General features: G+C 27.2%; 2 protein-coding genes across 2 annotated transcripts in view; one reads left to right on the forward strand and one right to left on the reverse strand.

Annotated features, from left to right (window-relative positions):
• The window catches only part of LOC130674357 (proteasome activator complex subunit 3), a 175,972-nt gene extending 164,420 nt beyond the window's left edge, over window positions 1-11,552 (reverse strand). Inside the window, exon 1 of the mRNA XM_057479663.1 lies at window positions 11,528-11,552. Within this exon, the coding sequence (XP_057335646.1) occupies window positions 11,528-11,537 (10 nt within the window). The 5' untranslated portion in view covers window positions 11,538-11,552. The remainder of the gene's footprint in view (window positions 1-11,527) is intronic.
• LOC130674355 (serine/threonine-protein kinase 17B-like) overlaps window positions 1-26,191 on the forward strand; it is a 96,315-nt gene that overhangs the window by 43,974 nt on the left and 26,150 nt on the right. The window lies entirely within an intron of this gene.

Raw genomic sequence — 26,191 nt, forward strand, 5'->3', positions numbered from 1 at the left:
GAATTTTTTTTTTTTTTTTTTAACAATTTAATTAAAAAAAAAAAAAAAAAAAAAATGCACATGTCCAAAATTTAAAAAACTATAAGTGCAATTTTTCAAAATAGTTTTTTTTTTTAATTTATCGTTCAAAAAAAATCCAAAAATTATTAAACGTCTAATTTCATGATACTGAAGTCAACTGACGTCTAATAACTTTTGGATTTATTTCAAAACGTTAAATTACAAAAAAAAAAAAAAAATTCAAAAAATTGCACATGTCCAAAATTTAAAAAACTACAAGTGCAATTTTTCAAAATATTTTTTTTTTTATAATTTATCGTTCAAAAAAAAATCCAAAAATTATTAAACGTCTAATTTTATGATACTGAAGTCAACCGACCTCTAATAACTTTTGGATTTATTTCAAAATTTTAAATTACAAAAAAAAAAAAAACTAAAAAAATGCACATGTCCAAAATTTAAAAAACTACAAGTGCAATTTTTCAAAATATTTTTTTTTTTATAATTTAACGTTCAAAAAAAATTCCAAAAATTATTAAACGTCAAATTTTATGATACCAAAATCAACCGACGTCTATTAACTTTTGGATTTATTTCCCAACATTAAATTTCAAAAAAAAAAAAATCCAAAAAATTCCACCTATAGTTTTTTAAATTTCCTACATGTGCATTTTTTTAGTTTATTTTTTTTTCCATTTATCGCCTCAAAAAAAAAATCCGAAACTCATTAATCGTCCGTCAACTTCAGAATCGTAGTTTTTTAAGAATAATTAAATTTAAAAATAAAGTTTATAAGTAAATAAATTTACTTAAGTGTAAAAATAATAAGTAACATATTTTTCGACTATTGAATAATCGATTCACTAAGCGTGTACATGCAGCTGTTATACTGCAGCTGCTCAACAATCCTGGCGTATCCAGTCACTAGTTTACTCAACTCGTATTTTATTTCGTTACGGATTTTCTTTCACCTCAAAAAGGATCCTCGTGTCCACCATAACAATAAATAAAAAAAAAAAAAAATAATACCCATACAAGCACCTAAAACTTAAAGGAATAGAAGACAACGTCGACACGGTTCTTCGCTTAGCATAACAATGCTCCACTTCCTGGACGAAGGCTTCAACGGTTTAAAACTCAAATTATTTATTTATATTTTTTTTTAAAACCCAGAGCTCGTTAAATTTATATTCCGTAATTACGAAATATAAATTTCGACGTTACGTTGACGTAATAAATGTGTTGAAGGTGTAGGAAAGATAAGGGCAGGAAAGAGAAATAAATAAAAAAAATGAATAGTTAATAACAGTGTGCAAGTCTTCCGGGATAACTATCATATCATGTGTATTCTCTCCTCGTTTCTCGAGCTAGAGCTCGTATAGTATCAAGTTGATGGTTGATGCCAACAGGACAAATAAAAAAATACATAATAAAAAACGTCATAGTTGACTACTCGTATCGTATCGGGGAAACATTTCCCTCTTTCTTCTCTTCTACACACACACTTTTACTCGGGTCCCGACGTACAGTACGACGACGCCGGTTTATTATCGCTTGTAATCATGATATCGATCCAACTTTCAACGTCTACCTTTACTTTGCTTGTCTACATTCCACATTTTTTTTATTCAAATCTATAAATATATTTTATTACTATAAATATTTGTTTTCAAAATTAATTACTCATTTTCTCTTTTTTTACCTGAAAAAAAAAAATTTGAGAAGATGAAATTACGCGGTGGTCTGTTGCAATCCCGTCATACGTAAATTATAACTGACGGATCTGTCATTCATAAATTTGAGAGACGTTAAAAGTCAGGCACGTGCTCTTTATTTTAAAATTTATTTATTTAATTTTTTTGTTAAAAAAAAAATTTCTCGTTATTTTTTTAAATTGAAACTCTTCCGGGTCCTTTTTATTCAACTCGCGTTTCGGGCGAGTCGCAATCTCATCGGGTTTTTGACCCTAACCTCCGACTTTATCTTTTACAAGGGCAACAACCGTGAGATAACGGGTGTATGCAAATTTTTTTTTTAATTTCAAAATTTTAGTAAAAAACAAAATTCGAGTAAAATTCAGGTAGTGCATGAAAAAAAATTTCAAATTAGTTTCTACTTTTTTTTTATATATTGCAATTAATAAAATTATTTAATCAATTTAATTATTTTTTTATAATTATAACTTTTCCAAAAGTTTAAAACCGCTATATCTACCAAACTATCAATCCTACGGTATTTAGTGCCCCGATCAAAATTGTAGAGAATTGAATTTCCTATAAAAAAGGTCCTCATAAATTTTTCTCTAATTTCAATTCGTAACGACTTATTGCAACTCCCAAAATAATTTAATCAATTTAATTATTATTTTATAACCACAGCTTTTTCCAAAAACTTAAAATCACTATATCTACTAAACTATCAATCCTACGGCATTTTATGCCCTGATCAAAATTGTAGAGAATTGAATTTCCTATAAAAAAGGTCCTCACAAGTTTTTCTCTAACTTCAATTCTTAACAACTTATTTCAATTCCCAAAATAATTTAATCAACATCATTATTTTTTTTATAACTATAACTTTTTCCAAAAACTTAAAACCGCTATATCTTCTAAACTATCAACCCTACGGTCTTTTGTGTCCTTACCAGAATTGTTCAGAATTAAAATTCCTTCAAAAAAGGTCCTCATAAATTTTTCCATAAACTCCATCCTTTATGAGTAACGACAAAAAAATTCAAGTAAAATTCAGGTAGTGCCCGAAAAAAATTACATTACAGTTTCATCTTTTTTTTTATTGTTAATTGCATAAAAAAAATAATTTTGTTAAATGATATAATTAAATTTTTTTTAAACTGAAGGTTCAATTATTTAATTACGTGTAACTGTTTTATTTTTTAGTGATAAAAAAAAAAAATACAATTACTTAGTACTTATGGTCTCTTCGGAAGTCGTTATATATTTATATATATAAACATATATATATACAGTAAAGTAGAATCATACACGCCACGACCTACTTAAATGTTAGCTAGTGAACAAACATATATATATTTATATATAAATTAAACCACTTGAGAGAGTATACGTGACATTGATTGTTAAAAAAATAATCGCGATAATTAACAATAGCAGAGTAATTTTTGCTCAAATAGTAAACACGCTCGCGGAAGAATATCTCGACGTGCATCGTTAGTTTTAATTTTCTCCTCATATCACTTCCGTTTGCCATCGATCTAAACGTTCATATTTAAAATACTTCTATCTAAATATAATATATAATTATTTAATTAATCATCCGCTAAATGACCGTAGAATTTTTTTTATCGAAAATCTCTCACCTTAAAATTAAAAAAAGTGATAAATATGTAAAGTTGCCATGGCAACAAAATATATGAAATTTACTCACATTCCACATTCTCTGACGCGTGCAGGTATATATATATATATATATATATATATATATATATATATATATATATATATATATATATATATATATATATATATATATATATATATATAAGGCTGCACGCAATATATACTTGAATTAATATTTTATAATAACAATGAGGATCTTACGTGATTAAATAATGCAATTAATTATTTAATAATATTTAAATTATTTATATTATTTAATCACAATATAAATATAAATATTTTTTTATTTACATACTGTTCAAATTACAAAGAAACCAATTGCAAAATATTTATATAAATAAAAAAAAACGAACATTGTTCGATTAAATTTAAGCTGGATTGTTTCTCATGGCCATTGAGTGCAAACACTCAACACAACAAACAATATTATTGTTATTATTCTTGGTCTTCTTATTCTTCATATATATATATATTTTTTTTATTTATTATATTTTACTATTCCCTGTCTGATGGGAATAAAGTTGTACAATTTATCGCATATTTTCCCATAGTACAATATAACACTACACTGGCTGTTGTAAAACAAAATGTTGACATGACGATGAGTAAATTTTTCATTGTACTTTCAGCTTACAAACTTTTATTTTAATGTTGCCGAGTATTTTAACCACTATAATATTTTACACGATATTTAAAATTTAATAGCTTCATAAAATCTTATTCATAAATATATATACATATATATTTATGGGATATACCAATAATTCATACTCTTACATCTTATCAGATCTCATAATTCAAAATTCAAATTATTTTTTACCGCCAAAATTTAAAAATAAAATTATCGGAACTGTCATTAATTTTTTTGTAATCACGTGAACTAAAAATTTGAATTTTCAAATTTGAAAATTTATAATAATTCAAAAATTTTAATTTTATTTGGTTCAACTGAACACTTTTTGCTTAAAGAAAAAGAATTTTTTACACAAGAAATTTTTTGAATTTTGAATTGCAGACAAAAATTTTCTTAAGACAAAAAAAATTTCTTGGCTCAAAAATTTTTTTAAATCGAGAAAAAAATTTTTTGATCTTCAATTCATGATGCAAAAAATTTCTTGGACCAAGAAATTCATTTTTTCTGTATACTAAAATATATATATATATTTATGAGACAGACTTTTATAGATGACAAAAAGACAATTCTCACAATAATTTATATATTTTTTTTATATATTTTAAATCGACACGTTCCAGTTACTCTTCTTTTATTACTATTATTATTTTATAAAGTTGGTTTGTAGTTTTATGTTGGTAATAATAAACAGTACAATATAAATGTTAGGAAAGTAAAAAAAAAAATAGTACTAGTTTTAGTGTCAGTGTTAGCGCCGAACAAGTAGATGACTGACTAGAATAAAACGGTCGAATGGACACTTGGATTATTTCCTGGTTTAATACTGTCTACCTTGATATTTATAATAACAAATGTATATTTGTATATTATATTTATATTTGTAATATCTGTTTATCTACACGAGTATCGGTGATATAACATATGACATGCTTATAAAATGTCTAGTGGGTGGAATAGCCGAGTTAATCTATTCTAAGGTAATTTAAATGTATGCTGATTGTTATCTTTATAATCAGGAAGTCGGTTTTAAAATAACTTTATTTTATTTTTACGTTACTTTTAATAATCATTATTTTTGTCATTTAATATTTTTTACTTGGAAAATTTTTTAATTTACTTTGATTGTGATCAGTAATTAGGTGATATCTTTTAATCTATTGATCCTACGGTATTTTGAGTCCTTACCAAAATTGTTCAGAATTTAATTTCCTACACAAAAAGTCTTCATAATTTTTTCTCTAAACTCAATTCTTTGCAAGTTATTTTAATTTAAACAATTAGTCAATTATTGTAATAATTTTTTTGATATCCATAATTGTTCTAAAATCTTAAAATCGCTGTATTTTTTAAACTATTGATCTTACGGTATTTTGTGCCCTTACCAAAATTGTTCAGAATTAAATTTCCTATAAGAAAGGTCCTTATAAATTTTTCTCTAACTTCAATTCTTAACAACTTATATCAATTCCCAAAATTATTTTACCAATTCAACAATTTCTTATATCTACAACTTTTTCCAAAAACTTAAAATCACTATATCTTTTAAACTATTGATCCTAGGGTATTTTGTCTCCTTACCAAAATTGTTTGGAATTAAATTTCCTATAAAAAAGGTCCTTATAAATTTTTCTCTAACTTCAATTCTTAACAACTTATTTCAATTTCCAAAATTATTTTACCAACTCAACAATTTCTTATATCTACAACTTTTTCCAAAAACTTAAAATCACTATATCTTTTAAACTATTGATCCTAGGGTATTTTGTCTCCTTACCAAAATTGTTCAGAATTAAATTTCCTTCAAAAAAGGTCCTTATAAAATTTTCTCTAACTTCAATTCTTAACAACTTATTTCAATTCCCAAAATTATTTAATCAATATCATTATTATTTTATAACTCAACTTTTTCCAAAATCTTAAAATCGCTGTATCTTCTAAAATATTGACCCTACGGTATTTTGTGCCCTAACCAAAATTGTTCAGAATTGAACTTCCTTCAAAAAAGGTCCTCATAAATTTTTCTCTAACTTCAATTCTTAACAACTTATTTCAATTCCCAAAATTATTTAATCAATTTAATTATTATTTTATAACTCAACTTTTTCCAAAGTCTTAAAATCGCTATATCTTTTAAACTATTGACCCTACGGTATTTTGTGCTATTATCAAAATTGTTCAGAATTAAATTCCCTTCAAAAAAGGTTCTTATAAATTTTTCTCTAACTTCAATTCTTAACAACTTATTTCAATTTCCAAAATTATTTAATCAATATCATTATTTTTTTATAACTACAACTTTTTCCAAAATCTTAAAATCGCTATATCTACTAAACTATCACCCCTACAAAATTTTTTACCTGAACAAAAAATGTTCAGAATAAAATTTCCTTCAAAAACTGTCTCAAAAATTTCTCCATAAACTCGACCATTTACACGTAATCTATAAATACACATAAATTCTTTTTTAGAACACTTACATAACTTAAGTTGTATAACACTTAAAAAATTCCTTATCCATCAATCACGATTGCTCATACACATATGTATTTAATATTTAAAATATGTACACAAAGAATGACTAATGCGTTGGGAATTTTTCGTGTTAAAAGTATGTAATACATGTGAATACTTGAACATAAAACGAATGGAATCATAAACGCTGACGCATTTGCTCGATTAGTTGAATTATCAACGGTATTACATTATAGAGTCTAGATTAATGTATGACATTGATATGAGTACTAATAAATAAAGATAACGTACACAAGTACACTATGATATGATAGGACAGCATAGTTTATAAATGAATCCGCGTTTTTTATTTATCATCGTACATCGGTACTATAAACATTTTAATGATCAACAAAATTTGCATTCTCAAGAGTCGTTGGCTTGTCTTGGATGACTTGTGAGTGAAGTAAAGGGTTGGACGGATAGTGCATATATGAAAAGAGGACGTTTTTGTTGTCATGTATCAGCTGGAAAAAAAAAAAAAAAGTAAAGAAGGTAAAGCTCGAGGGCTCTTTTCATCTTCTCTCGAGTTGAATATGAGGATGAAAATGAGGATGAGGATGAGGATGAAGATAAAGATGAAGATGAAGTTGAAGTTTCTCTGTACTGTGCAATGAGTTGATGTTCCTTCACCAGAGTTGCTGATGATGTACAAGAGAGAGTTGGCGCCAATGTTGATGGGAAATTTACTATATATAAATATATTTATATATATATATATGGATCGTAGTGATGGTATATAACCACGTACGCATGTCTTGTGTCTTGTCTTGTCTTATTCGTCCTGGATACATCAACGAGCTTGAGTGTACAGCTCATGTGCATGCAAGCATAATTGAGAGAGACGTTGGAAATATTTTATATATATATATATGTATATATATATGAAGAATGAGGTGATGCTAATCTGGAAATGAGAGTCACAATGAGTGGGAAGGTGCTAAAGTCTCAATGTAAAATTAACAATGAAATTTTATTTCACTTTGTTTATATTTTTTTTAAGCCCACGGATTAAATTCTATGTTAATCCCTTCAAGGGCAATTATTTTATATATTACGTCATATATTAGTATTCAATAACATTTTTTTTGTTGTCAAGGTTTTAATTTTAATAAGTTACCTTTGAAATTTTTTGTGAGCTCATATATTTAGACAATTAGAGGATTTTTGGTGGAAATAGAATTTGAAAAAAAAATTTTGATGAGATTTTATGATACTGAAGTTAGCAAACGTCAAATAATTTTTGGAATTAAAAAAAAAAGATAAATTATAAAAAAAAAAAATATTTTGAAAAATTGCACTTGTAGATTTTTTTATTTTCTACATGTGCATTTTTTTTGTTTTTTTTTTTTGGCAATTGATTTGGTGAAAAAAAAATCCAAAAATTGTTGATTGGCTGCCAACTTCTGGATCATGAGATTTTGGGGTGAGTGAATGGAGCAGACATCAGATAAATTTTTAATTATTAATAAACGGAGTAAATAATTAACAAAATAAAATTTGAAAAAAATGCGCATGTAGAAAATTTTGAAATTTATAAGTGCATTTTTTCAAAATATTTTTTTTTTAATTATTTACTCTATTTATTTATAATTTTTTGTCTGGTGTCTGCTACATTCACTCTCAGTTTGCAGACAATTTTCGGATTTTTGTTTCAATAGATCAATTAAAAAAAAAGTAAAAAATAAAAAAATGCACATATAGGCAATTTTACAAACTACAGGTGCAATTTTTGGAAATATTTTTTTTTAATTATTTACTCTATTTATTTATAATTTTTTGTCTGATGTCTGCTACATTCACACTCAGGGCTCGCAGACAATTTTCGGATTTTTGTTTCTACAGATCGATTAAAAAAAAATTGAAAATAAAAAAATGCACATGTAGGAAATTTTAAAAACTACAGGTGCGATTTTTCAAAATATTTTTTTTTTCACAATTTATCGTTTAAAAAAACATCCAAAGATTATTAGTCTGCTCAGTTTCACAAAAATTTTCATTAAGATTTTGGGCGGGATTTTGATTAGAAGATTGGAGCAAATTTTTGATACTTTCAATTTCGGTCTAATTATTAAAAATATATATGACAGTTTTCCAAAAATAAAATAGTACTGATATATTTCAAAAGTTGAGTAATTTGAATCGTAGATAAAAATATCATATATTTACTTTGAATTAATTCACCAAAATTATCAGCCGATAAATATGACCGGAAACAAAATTTAGTATAATAAAATTTTCTACAAGGTGTCTATATAAGTATATATACAAACATACAAACTCTAATCGAGAAATAATTATTCAAATGAAATTCAAAATTCAAATTCTTGAATAAAACATTTCTAAAATTCAAATAAAATAAAATATTATAATCTACAGATAATTGTCAGAATATAAATAGTTAAAATAATTTATAGGAATGAAATCGAGTAACGAGTTTTAAATTCAAAAAAGGTTTTAAAATGGTGAAAGGTGTAAGGGGAATTTCACTTACATTTCTTTTCTCATTGCACACCAATTTATCCCGTCTTAACACAACCCATATCCACATACTACACATACATACATATATACATATATACATACATATATATATAACAAAGTATACAATGCAGCTGCTTTTAACTCGTTTCGCGCCACCAGAATCATTTAAAACTCGTATTTCCCTAACGCGCATTACATTTCACGTATGCTCCAATAAAAAATCAACCGCTTATTCACTTTTCAAACAACTCTCAATGATTTAAAGAATCTAGGTTTCTAGAACTGTTAACTGAAAGTTTAATAATTATTTTACTGCAATAAATTTTTTAAAAATTTTAAATCCGATACCTGCTAAATACACCAACGCACATATATTTTAGCTACCTACAGTTATATATACATATATATATGAAGTATAAGTCCTCAAGTCCCAATTAACGCCTACATAAAATTCAAGTTCTCTCGGTACTGGTACTGGTGGATAACCTACGCAGGATCGCGATTACCTGTCGTGCAAAATTTTCTCACAATAAACCGACATAAATATGTATATGTATGTATATATGTATGTGTATTTATGAAACCAAAAAGCATATAATAAGACAACAAAAGTCAAATCCTTTGTGTACATGTGTAGTGTTTTCTTTTAGACGTCTTCGGAACACGTATGCCCACGTGCCGGCGCTAGATCTTTCACTCGCAATTTTAATATGTAATATCTCTTGCTGTAGTACATATATATGTACTTATTATTACTATTATCGGTTGTACAAGACTTTGATAGTCATCATTAATCTTAAATCTGTGAGTTTTGGATTTTTATCCAATTTTAATTCGGAGTTTTTGGATTTTTGGAGGTGAAAAAATATTTTAGTGATCACTTGTCAACGAGTTGTTGTATTTTTGAGTTACTATGGAATTTGATAGTGAAATTAATTTTTGGTAGACAGAGAATTTTTTTTTTTTATTTTAGAATTTTAAAAATTACGAGTAGAATGTAGCAGACAAATTTAAAATTATAAATAAATAGGGTAAATAATTAAAAAAAAAATATTCGAAAAAATGCACTTATGAATTACAACATTTTCTAAATGCGCATTTTTTTCAAATTTTATTTTATTAATTATTTACTCTATTTATTTATAATTTTTTAATTTGATGTCTGCTACATTCACACTCAGCGAATCAGACATTTAAAATTATAAATAAACAGAGTAAATAATAAAAAAAAAATATTTTCGAAAAATGCACTTATTAACGACAGAATTTTTTAAATGCGCATTTTTTTGAAATTTTATTTTGCTAATTATTTACTCTATTTATTTATAATTTTAAATTTGATGTCTGCTACATTCACACTTATTGAATCATACATTTAAAATTATAAATAAATAGAGTAAATAATTAAAAAAATTAAATTTTGAAAAAATGCACTTATTAATTTGAAAATTTTCTAAATGCGCATTTTTTCAAAATTTAATTTTATTAATTATTTACTCTAATTATTAATAATTTTAAATTTATCTGCTACATTCACACTCGTAAAAAATTCATGAAATTTCTCTATAATCATTTTTTATTAAAATTTTCACGGTCATGATTATCAATTTACACAAAAATAATTTTATTTATTTTTAAATTTACAAACAATAATTTTGAATCTCAATTTCAACCTTGAGGTAATTGAGTAATTTTTAAGAAATTAACCAAAAAAATTCCACTGCAAATATATATAGCATAATTACATAAATTCATATATTCATTTCCGAGTGATAATGAGTATTACTTTCTACCTGTAGCCCATACAATTTTCCGCATTTTTTCCGCACGAAACTTTTTGGTAATTTCACTTTCTCCGTCTTCGTACCGCAGATAATTTTAATGTCTTTTTTCATTTTTTTATCGTAAACCCTGGGTCCAGAGGCGTGTCCCAAGTAATGGAAGGGATAATTTTTAACTGCATTTTCATATGTCCATGCCACATATATATACATATATATCACCATTATTTCCATGCTAATTTAAATAATATCACATTGAAAAAAAAAAATTTCCCGTAAAACTGACTTTTATTAATGTCTTTATTTTTATTTCATTCATTTTTATTTACTCATTCATTCATTTTATCCATTAACAATTTTTACATACATCTATATATACATAAATATTCATATATTTTTGGTAAAAATTTTTATCTCAAATAATTACAAACTCAATTTTTTATTATTTTAAATTCAAAACTCATTACCATAGACTAGAAACTATACTTTCAACTGACACTACCACAATAACATATACATATATATATATATATACATATATATTATATATATATATTTAGTTGTTGGATTGATTTAAAATTTTCGTATCTCAAATATTTCGCGGCATCGCGAATGAGAGAGACATAACTTGTATGTATTACTATGTATATATAAATATATATAAATGTATATATATATATATATATATATATATATATATATATATAATATTTAATACTTGGTATATGGATAGCACTAACCTTCATCCATGGACCGTTACTCTGCCCCATCCGAGTTTATATACCCCCCTTTCCGAGCCGCGGGGAGCTATTCAGGTCTCTGGGTCCCCAACAAGATGAGGACATCCACGACACACGTGATGATGCACCAACTCGGCCTGTCTCTCTCTTTTTCTTCTCAATCGACTCAAATTATCATTCATAAAAATTTCAATTCTCCTTTTTTTCCCAGTGAAAAAAATATATTTTTCAGGTAAATTTTAGGGAATATCTAAAATTAGACCTAAGGTATTATTATATTAACATAAAAAAAAATATATATATATATTTATATTTATATTTCGTTCCCAGTAATTTGTTCGTCGATTACATGCGTCTGGTTTTTAGGTTTTTAAATCGCGTGTTCTCCCGCTATAAATATTTGGACATAATAAATATATATCATTATTTTTAATGAAATTTTGCAATCAAAGTCATTGGAAAAAAAATTAAGTCTACGGCTATCCGGTAGATGTCGTCCCTAGGCCGCCTCTCACATGCGCTAGTCTATTTCACTGGTTATTGGTTCAAAAAATGAAGACTCGATGCAAATCATGAGAGGAAATGTGTCTACTCTCTAAACATGAATTAGTGGAAATTTCATTAATTACGTTAGTGAAGCAGTATTCACTTCATAATCGGTGTATTTAAATAACAAATTAGTGAATTTTCACTAATAAATTTAGTACTATAATTTTCACTAGCAAATTAGTGATTTTCACTATTGAACTAGCGATATTTTCATAATATCTACAAGTGAAACTGTTATTCACTTCTTAACTTATGAATTTCACAATTTCACTAGTAACTTTAACTAGCAAATAATTAAATATTTTACTAGATGTAAATATAATTAATAATTATGGTGCTATTTTTAAAAATTTTAATAAAAAACTTTCAAAATAAAAAAAAATAGAAGTACAGAACAATAATATATTTATATGAAGAGTATGTCAATCATAACATCACGGATTTTTTATTTCTTCATCAGTTATTGTTTGGTATCATAACGACTATACTATTTACACTCACGCGATCACATGCGTAGGTCAGCGCAGTGGATAGCATCAAAGACTTTGAATCGGAAGGATGCAGGTTCGAGCCCAGCAGTCACCGGGATTTTTTCATCAATCAAAATCATGTATACTTCCTCTAAGTAATGATTCTAATACATTAATCACATTTCGGATCTAATTACAAGTGTCTTATATTTTTTTTCGCAATATAATATTTTTTTTCACCGATGAAATCAGTGAATTCCCATATTCACTTTTCAATTTAGTGGATTCTCATATTCACTTATCAAATCAGTGAATTCCAATATTCACATATTCATTTAGTGAATATTCACTAATTCTGCGTGGTACGATTGTAGCATTGACAATTAGTGAATATTCACTTAAAATTAGTGAAAAATCACTAATTCATTTTTAGAGAGTAAGTGAATCTCGTTTTAAATCTTGTTGAATAGAGGGTTATACAAATATCAATGTAATAATTCCTCGGTAGGAATTTAAAAAAAAACCAGCCACCGCCTGGTTCTCAGCATCATCATCGATACACTCAAGCTCTTGGGTCTCGGTCTTGATCGCTGAGACTCTTCAAGTAGGCCGCGTGCAAGTGGGTCTCGCAAAGGGGGTCTCTGTCACTATACTACATATATGTTCATATATATATATATATATACATACACACACATATATATGCATCTCTTTCTTGTCTCTTTTTCACTAATGTACATATATTTATATATATATTACTTGAGAATCAGTAAACGAGGATCCACTTGAGTTTCGTGGTGCCCGCAGGTGCCACCGATTCTCATTTCTTGGAAACTCATCAATTTTTATTAACTAACTTTTAACTTCTTAATAATTTTTTTTTAATATTCAAAGTCCACAAAAAAAAAATTTTTTTACTTTTCAAGAAAAATTTTTTTTGAAAAAAATTTTTTTTAAATTTAAATCTACTTAACATGCATACCACAACCACCAAAGTATTCAGGGTGTTAAAGAATTCCACTTGAAGATCACACATGTGACTCACGCCCAACGGTCTTCACCTTCAGCCGACCGATGATGAATCAATCGACAAAAAGTCATTTTGTTTTTTTACCTCTTCCTTCTATATCTTGAGTAAAAAAAAAAATATGAGTATCCTACGACGGCCGCAAAATTCAAGAGCTAACATTAAAAAATGCTCTTAGTCTGTTGTTTGAGACTACAGTCTCGCGAAAGAAAAATGCGTACGCAGAATTTAAAACCGAGAGATTGGGGAGACCGACAAAGTGAGCGAGCACAGGCACAAGCACTGGGAGCAACGAGGTAAAAAAAAATCACGCAAGGTTAATGACTCTGTTGAGTCATACTTTGAGTGAGGTGGTGGCTCGATGGGCTCATTTAGAGATACTTGCCTTGCCTTGCCTTGCTTTGCCTTACACTCTTGTGCTCGCATCGTGGACTCGTGCAATCGTGACTTGGACTTGGACTCGCGAACCAGCTCACTATGGAGAATTATTCGCCACGCATTGTGCGTATGTCTGTCGGGTTATGCGTCTGTAGGGTCACGCCTGATGCATATCTGCGGGTGGGTGAGTCACGTGGGAAGAACGCCAACGGTCCGACAGGTCTTACTTTTTTTTAATTTAAATACCATTTTTTTTTTAAATTACCCGCGTAATTTCTGATGCGATTTCAAAATTACACAAAAAAAGACTTTTTGGCGCCAAAAATTTTTACTTGCCCTACTGAATTTTTTGTACTACAAATTAAAAATCAAAATTTTCTTGTGGCGAGACAAAATTTGAGAGAAAGGGGTAAAATGGACCTTCTAAAAAAAATGTCGTGTCAATTGAAGTTTAATTTTTTGTCCCCAAAAAAAAATTTAGTCATGACCCAGGCGTAAAAAAATTCTATATGGGGCAAAATAGACATACGAAAGTTAATTGAAAATTTTTTTCTAATTTCAAAATTAGAACCTCTGTGTCAGATAATTATTTCTTGTGCCAAGAAATTTTTGTTTTCATTTCAAAATTCAAAAATTAAAAAAAAAAGTTTTCAAAATTCCTTTTTTTTTTGTGTAGGAAACATAGAGAAGGGGGGGAGGGGGTTAAAAAAATGTCTAGTGTCAATTGAAGTTCAATTTTTTGTCCCCAAAAAAATTCAGTATCCATATGACTAGGACGTAAAAAAAATTCTGGGGTAAAATGGTCATAAAAAATTAAATTAAAAATTTTTTTCTAATTTCAAAAATAGAACCTCTGTCATACGAGATAAATATCGAAGGGTTAATTATTATTTTTCAAGTCGAAATAATAAAAAAAACTAAAGTGACTAATAAGAGTACTGAGAAACATGAATGATGGACATTAATTGACCCCGCGATATGATGACCGAGTAAATGAGTTGTTTTATTAGTCCACATTATATTATGAACCAACTTATTCTCCTTCACAAGAATTTCTTGAATGGAAATTCCAACGCTATCCACACATTAAATGATCAAGAGAAACATTTCATTCTCAGTAATTGTTAGTTCTTATGTGGGAGTTTTAAATTATAAATAGTCTGCTATGATTTACAAAACCATCTTTAGCTAATTTATTTTTAACAAAAATAATTTTAAATTTTAGTCTACTTCAGTTCAAGTAAAAATCAAAAATTGACCCCTCAGGCTTCGGTATATCGTGGGATTTTTTCTTAAACCTGATTCATTTTTACGGTCACGATTCTCCGGTAATCCTTAAAAAAAAAAATTTTTTTTTTCAGCCTCAGCACTAAATTACTTAATAATATAATTATAGATTTCAAATTTAAAATAAAAATTGCTTTTAATTTTGTTTACTAAACCAACTCCTGGTTCATGTAAAATATAAATACATATATATATATAAATATATATATGGCGAATTGCTAAATAATTAGCACTTTAATGCTGGCAAACGGGTAATATACACGTTTATTATTATAAACGTGAGTAACCGGATGTGGGCTCTGAGGACTGGGACTGGGGATGAGGTGAGGGCCGGATGTTTAGCTTCCACTCATAATCTTTGTTCTGTTGATCAGATGCCGGCATGGTCCGATTTACTGAGAAGATGGTTCTTTCATGCTGTTACCTCGACCTTGATTCCATCTCGTTACGCGTCACGCCGTAAAACGGGGGTCTTGCAAGGGAACAAAATGAAAAATCGTTAAATAAAATAGTAGGAAATGGGTAAAAAAAAATGATAAGTGAATAATTTGACGACAAACGGTTAAAGATTATGTCTGAGACTCGACCTATTACAAGGAGCTACCAAAGAAACGATCACGGTTAACGGACGCGAGATCTTAAAGCAGTTCGCGGAATAGAGCGAACTTGACGGTCAACCCCAGGTGGAATGTTGGCTCCCGGTGTGCAGTCTTTCCCATCATCTGTTGTGTTGCTCAAGTACTAGTAGTAGAAGTAGTAGTAGTAGTAGTAATAGCAGTAGTAGCAGTAGTTGCAACATCATCCTAGCAAACTACCCGTTTTATTTATTCTCTTGCTTCATCTATCCATGTACTCCTTTTTCATCAATATACAAGTAGAATGTAAGAAAAACTCGCCCCCACTCGTATATTCATCGAGTATTACGTCGTCGTCGTTGTCGACGACTTTGTCGTTTTGTTATCGAGTGATCGTAGCAATCGCCAAGAATCCTGGCGCCATACAGGGTCACAGACCTTTTTATTATTTTACTTTTTTTGACAGTTGTCTAGTCGGAAAAAAAGTCTAATTTTTCGGTAGCGAAATTAGGCCTTTTTTAATTTTTGAGCTTGGAGTTGAGATAACTTTTGAAATACTGGGTTTTGGAAAAATTTTGTAGTTACGTTTTTTTTAGGAAATTTAATTCTCTATAAGTTTTTTCCTATACATTTTTTTTGTATCTTTGATAGTTAAGCCGTGATATTAAATTGAAGGACTCGATCTTGAATAATAGCAAAATTTGTGTAATAAAAATTCGAAATTTTGACTAAAGTACAAAAAAATTTGTTGTCATTTTTTGGAAAATGAAATTCTTAAAATTTGTTAATAAATTTGTATCTTATCTAGAAATTCTACACCGCAATAAATATATTTTTTTTAATTTTTGATCTAGAAGTTGAGATAACTCTTGAAATACTGAAATTTGGAAAAATTTTACAGATACGATTTTTTTAGGAAATTTAATTTTCTATAAATTTGTTCCTCTTCATTTTCTTCATATCTTTGATAATTGAGCTGTGATATTGAATTAAAGGACTCGATCTTGAATTATAGGAACTTTGTTTAAAAAACATTCGAAGTTTTGACTAAAGAACAAAAAAATTCGTCATTTTTTGGAAAATTTTTATCTTATCTAGAAATTCTAGACCGCGATAAAGATTTTTCTTTAAATTTTAATCTCTAATTCGAGATAAGTCAAATTTTTCGGTAGCGAAATTAGGCCTTTTTTAAATTTTTGACATCTAAGTTAAGATAACTTTTGAAATAATCGATTTTTGAAAAATTTTATAGATACATTTTTTTTAGGAAATTTAATTCTCTACAAATTTGTCCCTATACATTTTCTTCATATCTTTGATAATTAAGCCGTGACATTAATTTAAAAAACTCGATCCTGAATTATAGAAAAATTTTTGAATAAAAATTCAAAATTTTGACTAAAGAAAAAACAAATTTGTCATTTTTTAGAAAGTAAAATTCTCTAAATTTGTTATCAAATTTTTATCTTATCTAGAAATTCTAGACCGCGAGTATTTTTTAAAACTTTTCCTGGAGAAACGAAAAAAAATTTTTACAATTAAATAAAAATGATAAAATATCTACAGTTGAATTATCATGAGATTGAGTCACGGTTACAGTGAAAGCGAAAGTATTAAAACATTTAGTTTATAGGATGATGTTATTTAATTTTAATTGGCACAGGACTTTAATTCAAAACGTTAGGTAATAATTTGCCGCTTGACAGAGCTCCTCGATCACCTAGACTATTACATATAGAAAGTCTAATTGATATAGATTTATATATTCTATATCTATATCTATATCTATATCTATACTCAACTTACCCACAATTTTATTACCTCAATAACTTAAATATATACAAATTTACAACTCCTCTTACTTATTTTACAATAAATAACTCAATTAACGTCTATTAATTTCACATAAAAATATACAAATCCTGATACATTTAAATAAACTTCAAAAATATATAATATAGATATAGATACATATATATTTATATAGAGAACGTACTCGTTAGTAAGTAAAGGCGTTGTTGCTTAACTAGTTTTACTACCAAAGGTTACTAACTATATATTATAAAAAATATATATAAATATATATAAATAATAATTTATCTATAAAATTAATTTTGATGTTTACTTAAAAAAAAAAAAATTTTATTTAGTAATGGCGTAATATCAGTGGGTGTAAATTAAATATCGGCTGCATCAATTTCTTAAATGATTTTGCTTTTTAACCAATCACTTGATATATACTTAATATATATATATATGTATATATGTATATACATTAGCAAGGCCGCGATAAAGGCCGAACGAATTCAATGAAATTGATGACTTCTCTTTTTATATATATTTCATTTATGTTTATATATATGTGTATGTATATATGTATATATATTTAATGTTTTTTTGTTATTTCCACAATACTCAATTCTTCTCTTTCATTGCAAAGCGGATACCGCGGCCTTGACGCTAACAAATAAAGCGTGAAATGAAGAAATATCAATTGAGTTTAAAAAGTTTAAAAAAAAAAAAAAAGTTTTATAATTTAATTTACTTGAGTTGTTACTTTATTTTAAAATAAATTACAGGGATTTAAAATTTTGAATTTGGGTTCAAAATTTGGAGTTTGGTTTTTAAAGACGGGGTAAAAAAAAAGTAAAGTTGGGAGAGATTTAAAATTTTTGTTATTTTGATCTTTGGAGATCAGTACGGAAAAAAAAATCAAATTTTGAATACTGGTAAAAAAAATAGATCTAAGATCGAGTAAATTTTGAAAAATTGAATCCTAGAAAAAAAAAGTTTTCATATTTATTTGAATTATTATTTTATTTTATAATAAATTACAGGAATTTGAAATTTTGAATTTGGGTTCAAAATTTGAAATTTGGTTTTTAAAGACTGGGGGTAAAAAATAATTTGAGGGAGATCTAAAATTTTTGTTATTTTGATTTAGAGAGATCAGTAGTGAAAAAAAAAATCAAATTTTAAAATCAAAATTTGAATCCTCGTAAAAAAATGGATCTAAAATCTAGTAAATTTGAATAAATTTTGAAAAATTGAATCCTAGAAAAAAAGTTTTTATATTAATTTGAATGATTTTATTTTATAATAAATTACAGGAATTTTAAATTTTGAATTTTGTCCAAAATTTGAAATTTGATTTTTAAACACGAGGGAAAAAAATAATTTAAGTTGATCGAGATCTAAAATTTTCGTTATTTAGATCTTTGGAGATCTAGAAAAATTGGTACTAAAAAGAAGTCAAATTACAAATTTGAAAAATTCAAAATTTCGATTTTTTTTAGAGTTTGAATCCTGATAAAAAATGGATCTAAGATCTAGTCAATCCGAGCAAATTTCAAAAAATTAAATCCCAGTTAAAAAAAAATCCATATTTTTTTAATTTATTTTATTTCAATACCCGGGTCAAAAATAAAACTTGATTTAGACTTGCTTCACTTTATTTTCTTTTGAAGTGATCGATTTGCCGACAATTTTTCGATAAGATCTTGACTTTTTCGACTTAAATTAAATTTTTTTCAACTTTTTGAACTTTTTTCATCTTAGTTTCAACTTATTTCAACTTATTCATATTTTTTTATTTTAGTTTGAACTTATTCGCCTTTGCTTCGAGCACGATAGTCATTCACCTTACTTTTGACTTGCTGAACCAAGTCGAAAAAAAGTTATTTATTCGCCTTACTTCCGCCTTTATATATACAAATTATTTCACCTTAGTTTTGACTTTTTCGTCTTATAATTCAAGTCGAATAAGTCTACATCAAGTCAGTTTCGACTTGATTTAGACTTTATCGCCTTATATTTTAAGTCGAATAAGTCTAAACCAAGTCAATTTCGACTTGATCTTGACTTTTTCGTCTTAAGATTTAAGTCGAATAAGTCTAAACCAAGTCAATTTCGACTTGATTTCAACTTTTTCGTCTTAAATCGTGACTAAGTAAGCCAGTTAAGTCTAAACCAAGGCGAAAACTCAATGTATTTCATATCTTCGTAGAAAGAAGTCGAGTTTGTCTTGTGAAAAACGGCTCCCAATTTCGACTTGGTAAACCAAGTCTAAATCAAGTTTTATTTTTGACCCGGGTAGATTCAAAAATTTTCCTTTTTACTTTTGAATTTTATTTTTAATTACCGAAGGGTAAAAAATAATTTACGTCTCGAGATCTAAAATTTTCATAATTAAGATCTATCGCGTTCATTAATTCAAAAAATTCAAATTCAAAATTTTGATTTTTTACAAAAACTTAAATCCGTAAAAAAAAAAATTTGATGTAAGATCTCCATAAATATCTGAGTAAATTTTTCAAAATTTCAAAATCAGATCCCATATCTTCTAATAAAATTTCATCAAATTTTTTTCCCAGGCATATATTTACTGATAATTATAATTGTATATAATAACAAGAGTCCGCGATGTTTGTGCTGTAAATATTTTTCTTGAGAAGTAGTCCCTTCATAACAAAACGCATTCCTTGCGTTCACCATCCGTATCCTGGCAAGGAGTTTAACTTTTGTCCACTCAAGTCACGATTCACAAGTCCGCGGCCGGGACCAGTTGCTTCCGAATTTAATTCACATATATATAAACTCATATATACAACTTACTTATATTTTTTCGCCAAATAAATTTTTTTTACGATAAATATTTTTCTGACGGGTCCAATTTTGGTCAGATGACTGGAAGCGTTTTAAAAATTTAAAAGTCGGATGCTTTGATCGGTGATTTAAAATATCCATGTACTTTTTTGTTGTCGAGGTATCGATGGGAAAAAATTTTTACAGATTTAAACATTTATGTTTATTTTTTTTCGACGGCCCACGGACCAGGAAGTCACTTTTTTAGTGTAGGATGCCCATTAATTCTGGGGCATTAAGAATCACTCATTAGAATATACAATAAATAAATATATATATACTTGGAGGTAAATAACAGTTATGTTTTCTAATCTAACGACAAAATCGTTCCACTCACTCCACACTCTATGACCTCGAACTCATTTAGTTTAGCTTGCTAATATATAATGTAATGTAATGTAAGAATATATAAATCCACTCACATAAACCACTCGCCCTGTCTCTGGTCTCTGCATCTGGAGTTAATAAAACCAAGACTGTTCCGCAGAGTAAAACCTTACCTGTCATTTCCTTTAGCAGAGAATTAACTATATATTTAAATTACAATCTCTAAACTAGATCATAGATCATTTGAAAAAAAAAAGGAAAAAAAAAATCACATTTTTATTTTTTCATTTTACTCCAATTTATATTAAACTATATAACTCATAAACTATGGGGTTTATGAAAAATTTTGTGAATACCTTTTTTGTAGGAAATTTAATCCTGTATAAATTTGTTCCTATACATTTTGGTCGTACTTTCAATAATTAGCGCGTAATATTAATTTTTGGTAATTAATCTATAATTAGTAAAAAAATTAATTTGTGGAAAATTAAAATTCTGGGTTAAATATCAAAAATATGAAAAAATGTATCAGTACATTTTTGTAGGAAATTGAATCCTCTACAAATTTGTTTCTATACATTTTGGTCGTATCTTCAATAATTAGCGCGTAATATTAATTTTTGGTAATTAATCTATAATTAGTAAAACAATCAATTTGTTGAAAATTTAAATTCTGGGTTAGATATCAAAAATATGGAAAAATGTATCAGTACATTTTTGTAGGAAATTGAATTCTCTATAAACTTGTTCCTATACATTTTGGTCATATCTTCAATAATTAGTGCGTAATTTCGATTTTTGGTAATTAATCTATAATTAGTAAGAAAATAAATTTGTTGAAGATTAAAATTCTGGGTTAAATATAAAAAATATGAAAAAAATGTATCAGTACATTTTTGTAGGGGACAAAATTTCCCATAAAAAAGTCTTAACACTCTTTACCATAACTCCGATAGTTAAAAAGAAATCCCGATTTCAAAGATAAAAATAAAAGATTCTTAAGAATGTGAGAATGTTAAATTATTTATTTAATTAATTAATTAATTAATTAATTAATGAAATGAAACAAAACAATGGACAAAATTCCCATGGTTATGTTCTCAAATAAATACATAAATATATAAAATGAAAGTATATAAAGATAATGAAAATCAGTCTTATTATCGTATGTAAATAAATGTGTTAAATTACAAGCAGATCGTCAATCCCGATGACGGTTTACAACTAGAGAGAAATGTTTATAAAGGATAATAGGTGTGGGTGTTCGTTTTCACTGGCGAGGCCATCACCTCTATAGGGAAACAGTTTTTCTCAGATAACTTTCACCCTCCTCCCACTTACACTCTACTATTCTTCAATACACATATTTATATTGTATATAAATTTCATATATATATATATATATTTATATATTGTATAGAATATAATCTCAGTATTCTTGACGTAGAGTCGTATCGGTTGAGATCCTTGAGTGTGGTCTCATCGTAACCGCACCTTGGAGACCTCCCTCGAGGTCGTCGTGTACTAAACAATCTTATATATATATATATATATATACATATATATCTATTCTTTATATATATATAAGTCCCAAGTATTTTATTAAATTTAACTTCCTGGGCATCTAACACTTTTTCTTAAACCTCCGGTTCGTGACTTCCTCGCGCTCGCGCTCGCGATTGCCGCATCTTTATACTTAAAAGTTAAAAGAGATATTATATCTTAGTCATAGAAAATTTTACCTTTAATACACTGTCTTATAATAGCTTTAGTAAATAAAGATAATGATAATGATAATAATAAAAAAATTTAAAAACGACATGAAAGGATAAATATCTTGCGGGCTCTGGGCTCGGAGTTGTTACAGTCTGCTGTTGGTTAAAAGAGAAATTTAACACAATGTAAATAAATAAATATATATCCTTGGGCTTTGATAAAAAGTGTAAGAATTATTTTTTTTATGGAAAAAATATATAAGATCGTATGTAGAAAATTAATTAAAGCCAGAAGTTAACACTCGATACTCGATACTGGACTATAGTTTTTATTTTTTTTTACGGCCACGTCTTTTCCTGGGTAACCGCAAGGTATATCGAGTGCACGAGACCTGCATAAACCGGTGCTAGGGTATTATAGAGCCAGATGAGAGTATATAGTTTATATATATTTATATATATATATATATAAAGAGAGCCGTTTGGTTAATGGCTCCATACACCGGTTTAAAATCGCGTTCTCGCAATACGCAAAAGAAAATTCTTCGATCGCGGATCATCATCATTATTATCATTAGAGTCCCGTAACGAACATTAAATAATTATTTAGATTTTTTGTTAATCAATAGCAACAAAAAAACATTTTTTTTTACTTAATTACCCTTTGGATTTTAAATTAGTCTCCGGTTGTCTCTTATTCAGAAAAAAAAAATTTGGCGCGAAATATTTTGAATTTTAAATTGGCGACTTATTTTCTCTTGCAAGAAATTTTTTTTTACCCGGGAAATTTTTGGTTTCAATTTGTGATGCAGAAATTTTCTAGGAGTGAATTAATTTTTTGTGCCGCGAAATTTTTTTTCCCGCGTAAATTTCAAATTTTTAAATAAATAAATTCGTTTTAAAAAAAAGTCAAAAGTTATTAGACGATTGACAATTTTCGAATTTTGTTTTGACAATTCAATGAGAAAAAAAAAAAAACTAAAAAAATGCACATGTAGGAAATTAAAAAAACTATAAGTGCAATTTTTCCAAAAATTTTTTTTTTTAAATCTATTGTTTCTAAAAACAATCCAAAAATTATCAGCCGTCAGTTGACCAGTATCACAAAATTATGATCCTGTAATTAAGACAAAAATTTGCACCAAAATAATAACAAAAAAAAAACTAAAAAAATGCACATGTAGAAAATAAAAAAATCTACAAGTGCAATTTTTCCAAAAATTTTTTTTTTCCCTGTATCGTTTTTAAAAAGAATCCAAAAATTAATAGACGTCAGCTGACTTCAGTATCACAAAATTATGATCCTGTAATTAAGACAAAAATTTGCACCAAAATAATAACAAAAAAAAAACTAAAAAAATGCACATGTAGGAAATTAAAAAAACTAAAAGTGCAATTTTTCCAAAAATTTTTTTTTTCCCTGTATCCTTTTTAAAAAGAATTCAAAAATTATTGTCCGCTAACTTCAGTATTTTATTTTAATGTCAAATAAAATAATTTAAAAAATTTTCTCACGATCTCAATTTAAAAAAAAAATATATATATATATATATAGAGTAACCTTTCTAACATATAAACCAATCTCATATATAATAGAAGAGGAAGGACTTGAAGTATTCTTTAAAGCCAGCGATTAGTGATCATCCAGGCCGATCGTTTACATTCCACAGTCATGCAAAACCCGCTCTCAGGTCTAGTCTCCGATACTACACTACTACAAATTCCCTTATATTACTCACACAACCATATATATATATATAAATACAAGTATAAAAGGATCGCGTGGCACGAGGCCAATAATAATCACGGATCGGTGGATCAATCTCGCGATCGCCATTTCAAAGGTGTCTCAAGTGTAATTATACCGGATCTTTTACTCTAAAATACATACCGTCCTCATGCAATTCCTACTAAACATATATATACATACATTCAATCCGTTTTATTTTATATTATACCAATGAGAGGTATAGAGAAAGATTGCTGTCTAATTTTCCCATAGATCGACGCCTCACCTTGTACTTTACGTTCTGCACGAGTTTTAAACTCTCATTGGCTCGCTCCTGCAGAAGGTGTCGGTTTTTCCTGGCACTGTACCAGTCCTGTCATATTATCGTGCTCACTCTTCATAACAACGTGACGTTAAATTTTACTCCGACTATTATATCGATTCAGTTTTATCTGAAGACACGCTCGTGATGACACGAATCTGTTACGTCACTGATTTTTAAAAAAAGTATGAGGAAAAAATATATGAGTAGGATCGATTCGGGTAAAATTTAAAGTCATTGATGAAAGTACGGTCGTTAATAATTTTTTTTTATATGGGTAATGAGTATAATTATCTCATTACATGGATTGGATGGTAACGCGGAAAGCAAACTATCCGCCATTAATTATCGTAGTCACTGTTTTTCGTAATTAAGAAAATTAAAACCCTGTTTTATTTCATTTTATTTTTACTAACTGTTTGCCTATTGCTATAAATCAGCGCTGTGTTATTTCTTGTGTAATTCAAATCGGGTTAATTTATACACTTATCTTACTTGTAATCTACTAAATTTAATGCTAATTAATTTTTTTTATTGCTTTTGAATAAAAAAAAAAAATATTTACTTTTTTTTGATGACTGAAGTTAGCAGACAATTATAAATTTTCAAATTTTTTTTTGACCGATTAAGAACAAAAAAAAGGAAATTACAAAAAAATGCGCGTGGAGAAAATTTAATAAACTACAGGTGCAATTTTTTCAAATTTTGTTTTTTTTTTTATTATTTATCATTATAAAAAAAAAAACAAAAAATATATATCGTCGGCTAAGTTCAGTCTAATAATTTTTTTTTTTTTTCCAAAGCAATAAATAATAAAAAAAAAATATTTTGGAAAATTGCACTTGTAGATTTTTTAATTTTCTACATGTGCATTTTTTTAGTTTTTTTTATTTTTTTAATTTTAGTTGAAAAAAAAAATCCGAAAATTGCTAATTGTCCGCTAATTTCAGAATCATTTTTTGCGAACTAGAATATGAGTAAAAATTAAAAAATGGACATTAAAAATTTTGAAAAAGTGTTTTTGAGGTAAACTTAAATTTATGTAAAATTTTATGAAAATATTTTTTTGGAAATTTTATTTTTCTACAAAAGTCTTCATGATACTAAAGTTAGCAAACGTCAAATAATTTTTGGAATTTTCTAAAACGATAATTTATAAAAAAAAAAAATATTTTAAAAAATTGCACTTATAGATTTTTTAATTTTCTACATGTGCAATTTTTTAGTTTTTTTATTTTTTTGATTTTTATTCCCACTTTTAATTGCGTTAATTAGAAAAATTATGATAGCGATCTCAGCATATGTCAAATAATTTTTGAAATCTTCCAAAACGACAATTTATAAAAAAAAAAATATTTGAAAAAATTGCACTTATAGATTTTTCAATTTTCTACATGTGCATTTTTTTACTTTTTTTTTTTCTAATTTATTTGTTGAAAAAACAAAATCCAAAAATTGTAAATTGTCTGTTAACTTCAGGATCATAAGTCTTCTTATATATTTTTCATATTTTTGACAATTAAGTCGTAAAATGTATAAAACATTTCCAACCAAAAATCGAAACTAAAAGAGACTCAAAAATAAAAATTTCCAACATTTAAAAAAACCGCCAATTAAATCGATCTCTAATTTCTGTAAAAA

This window comes from Microplitis mediator, chromosome 9 (assembly GCF_029852145.1).
Source record: "Microplitis mediator isolate UGA2020A chromosome 9, iyMicMedi2.1, whole genome shotgun sequence".
Taxonomy (NCBI): domain Eukaryota; kingdom Metazoa; phylum Arthropoda; class Insecta; order Hymenoptera; family Braconidae; genus Microplitis; species Microplitis mediator.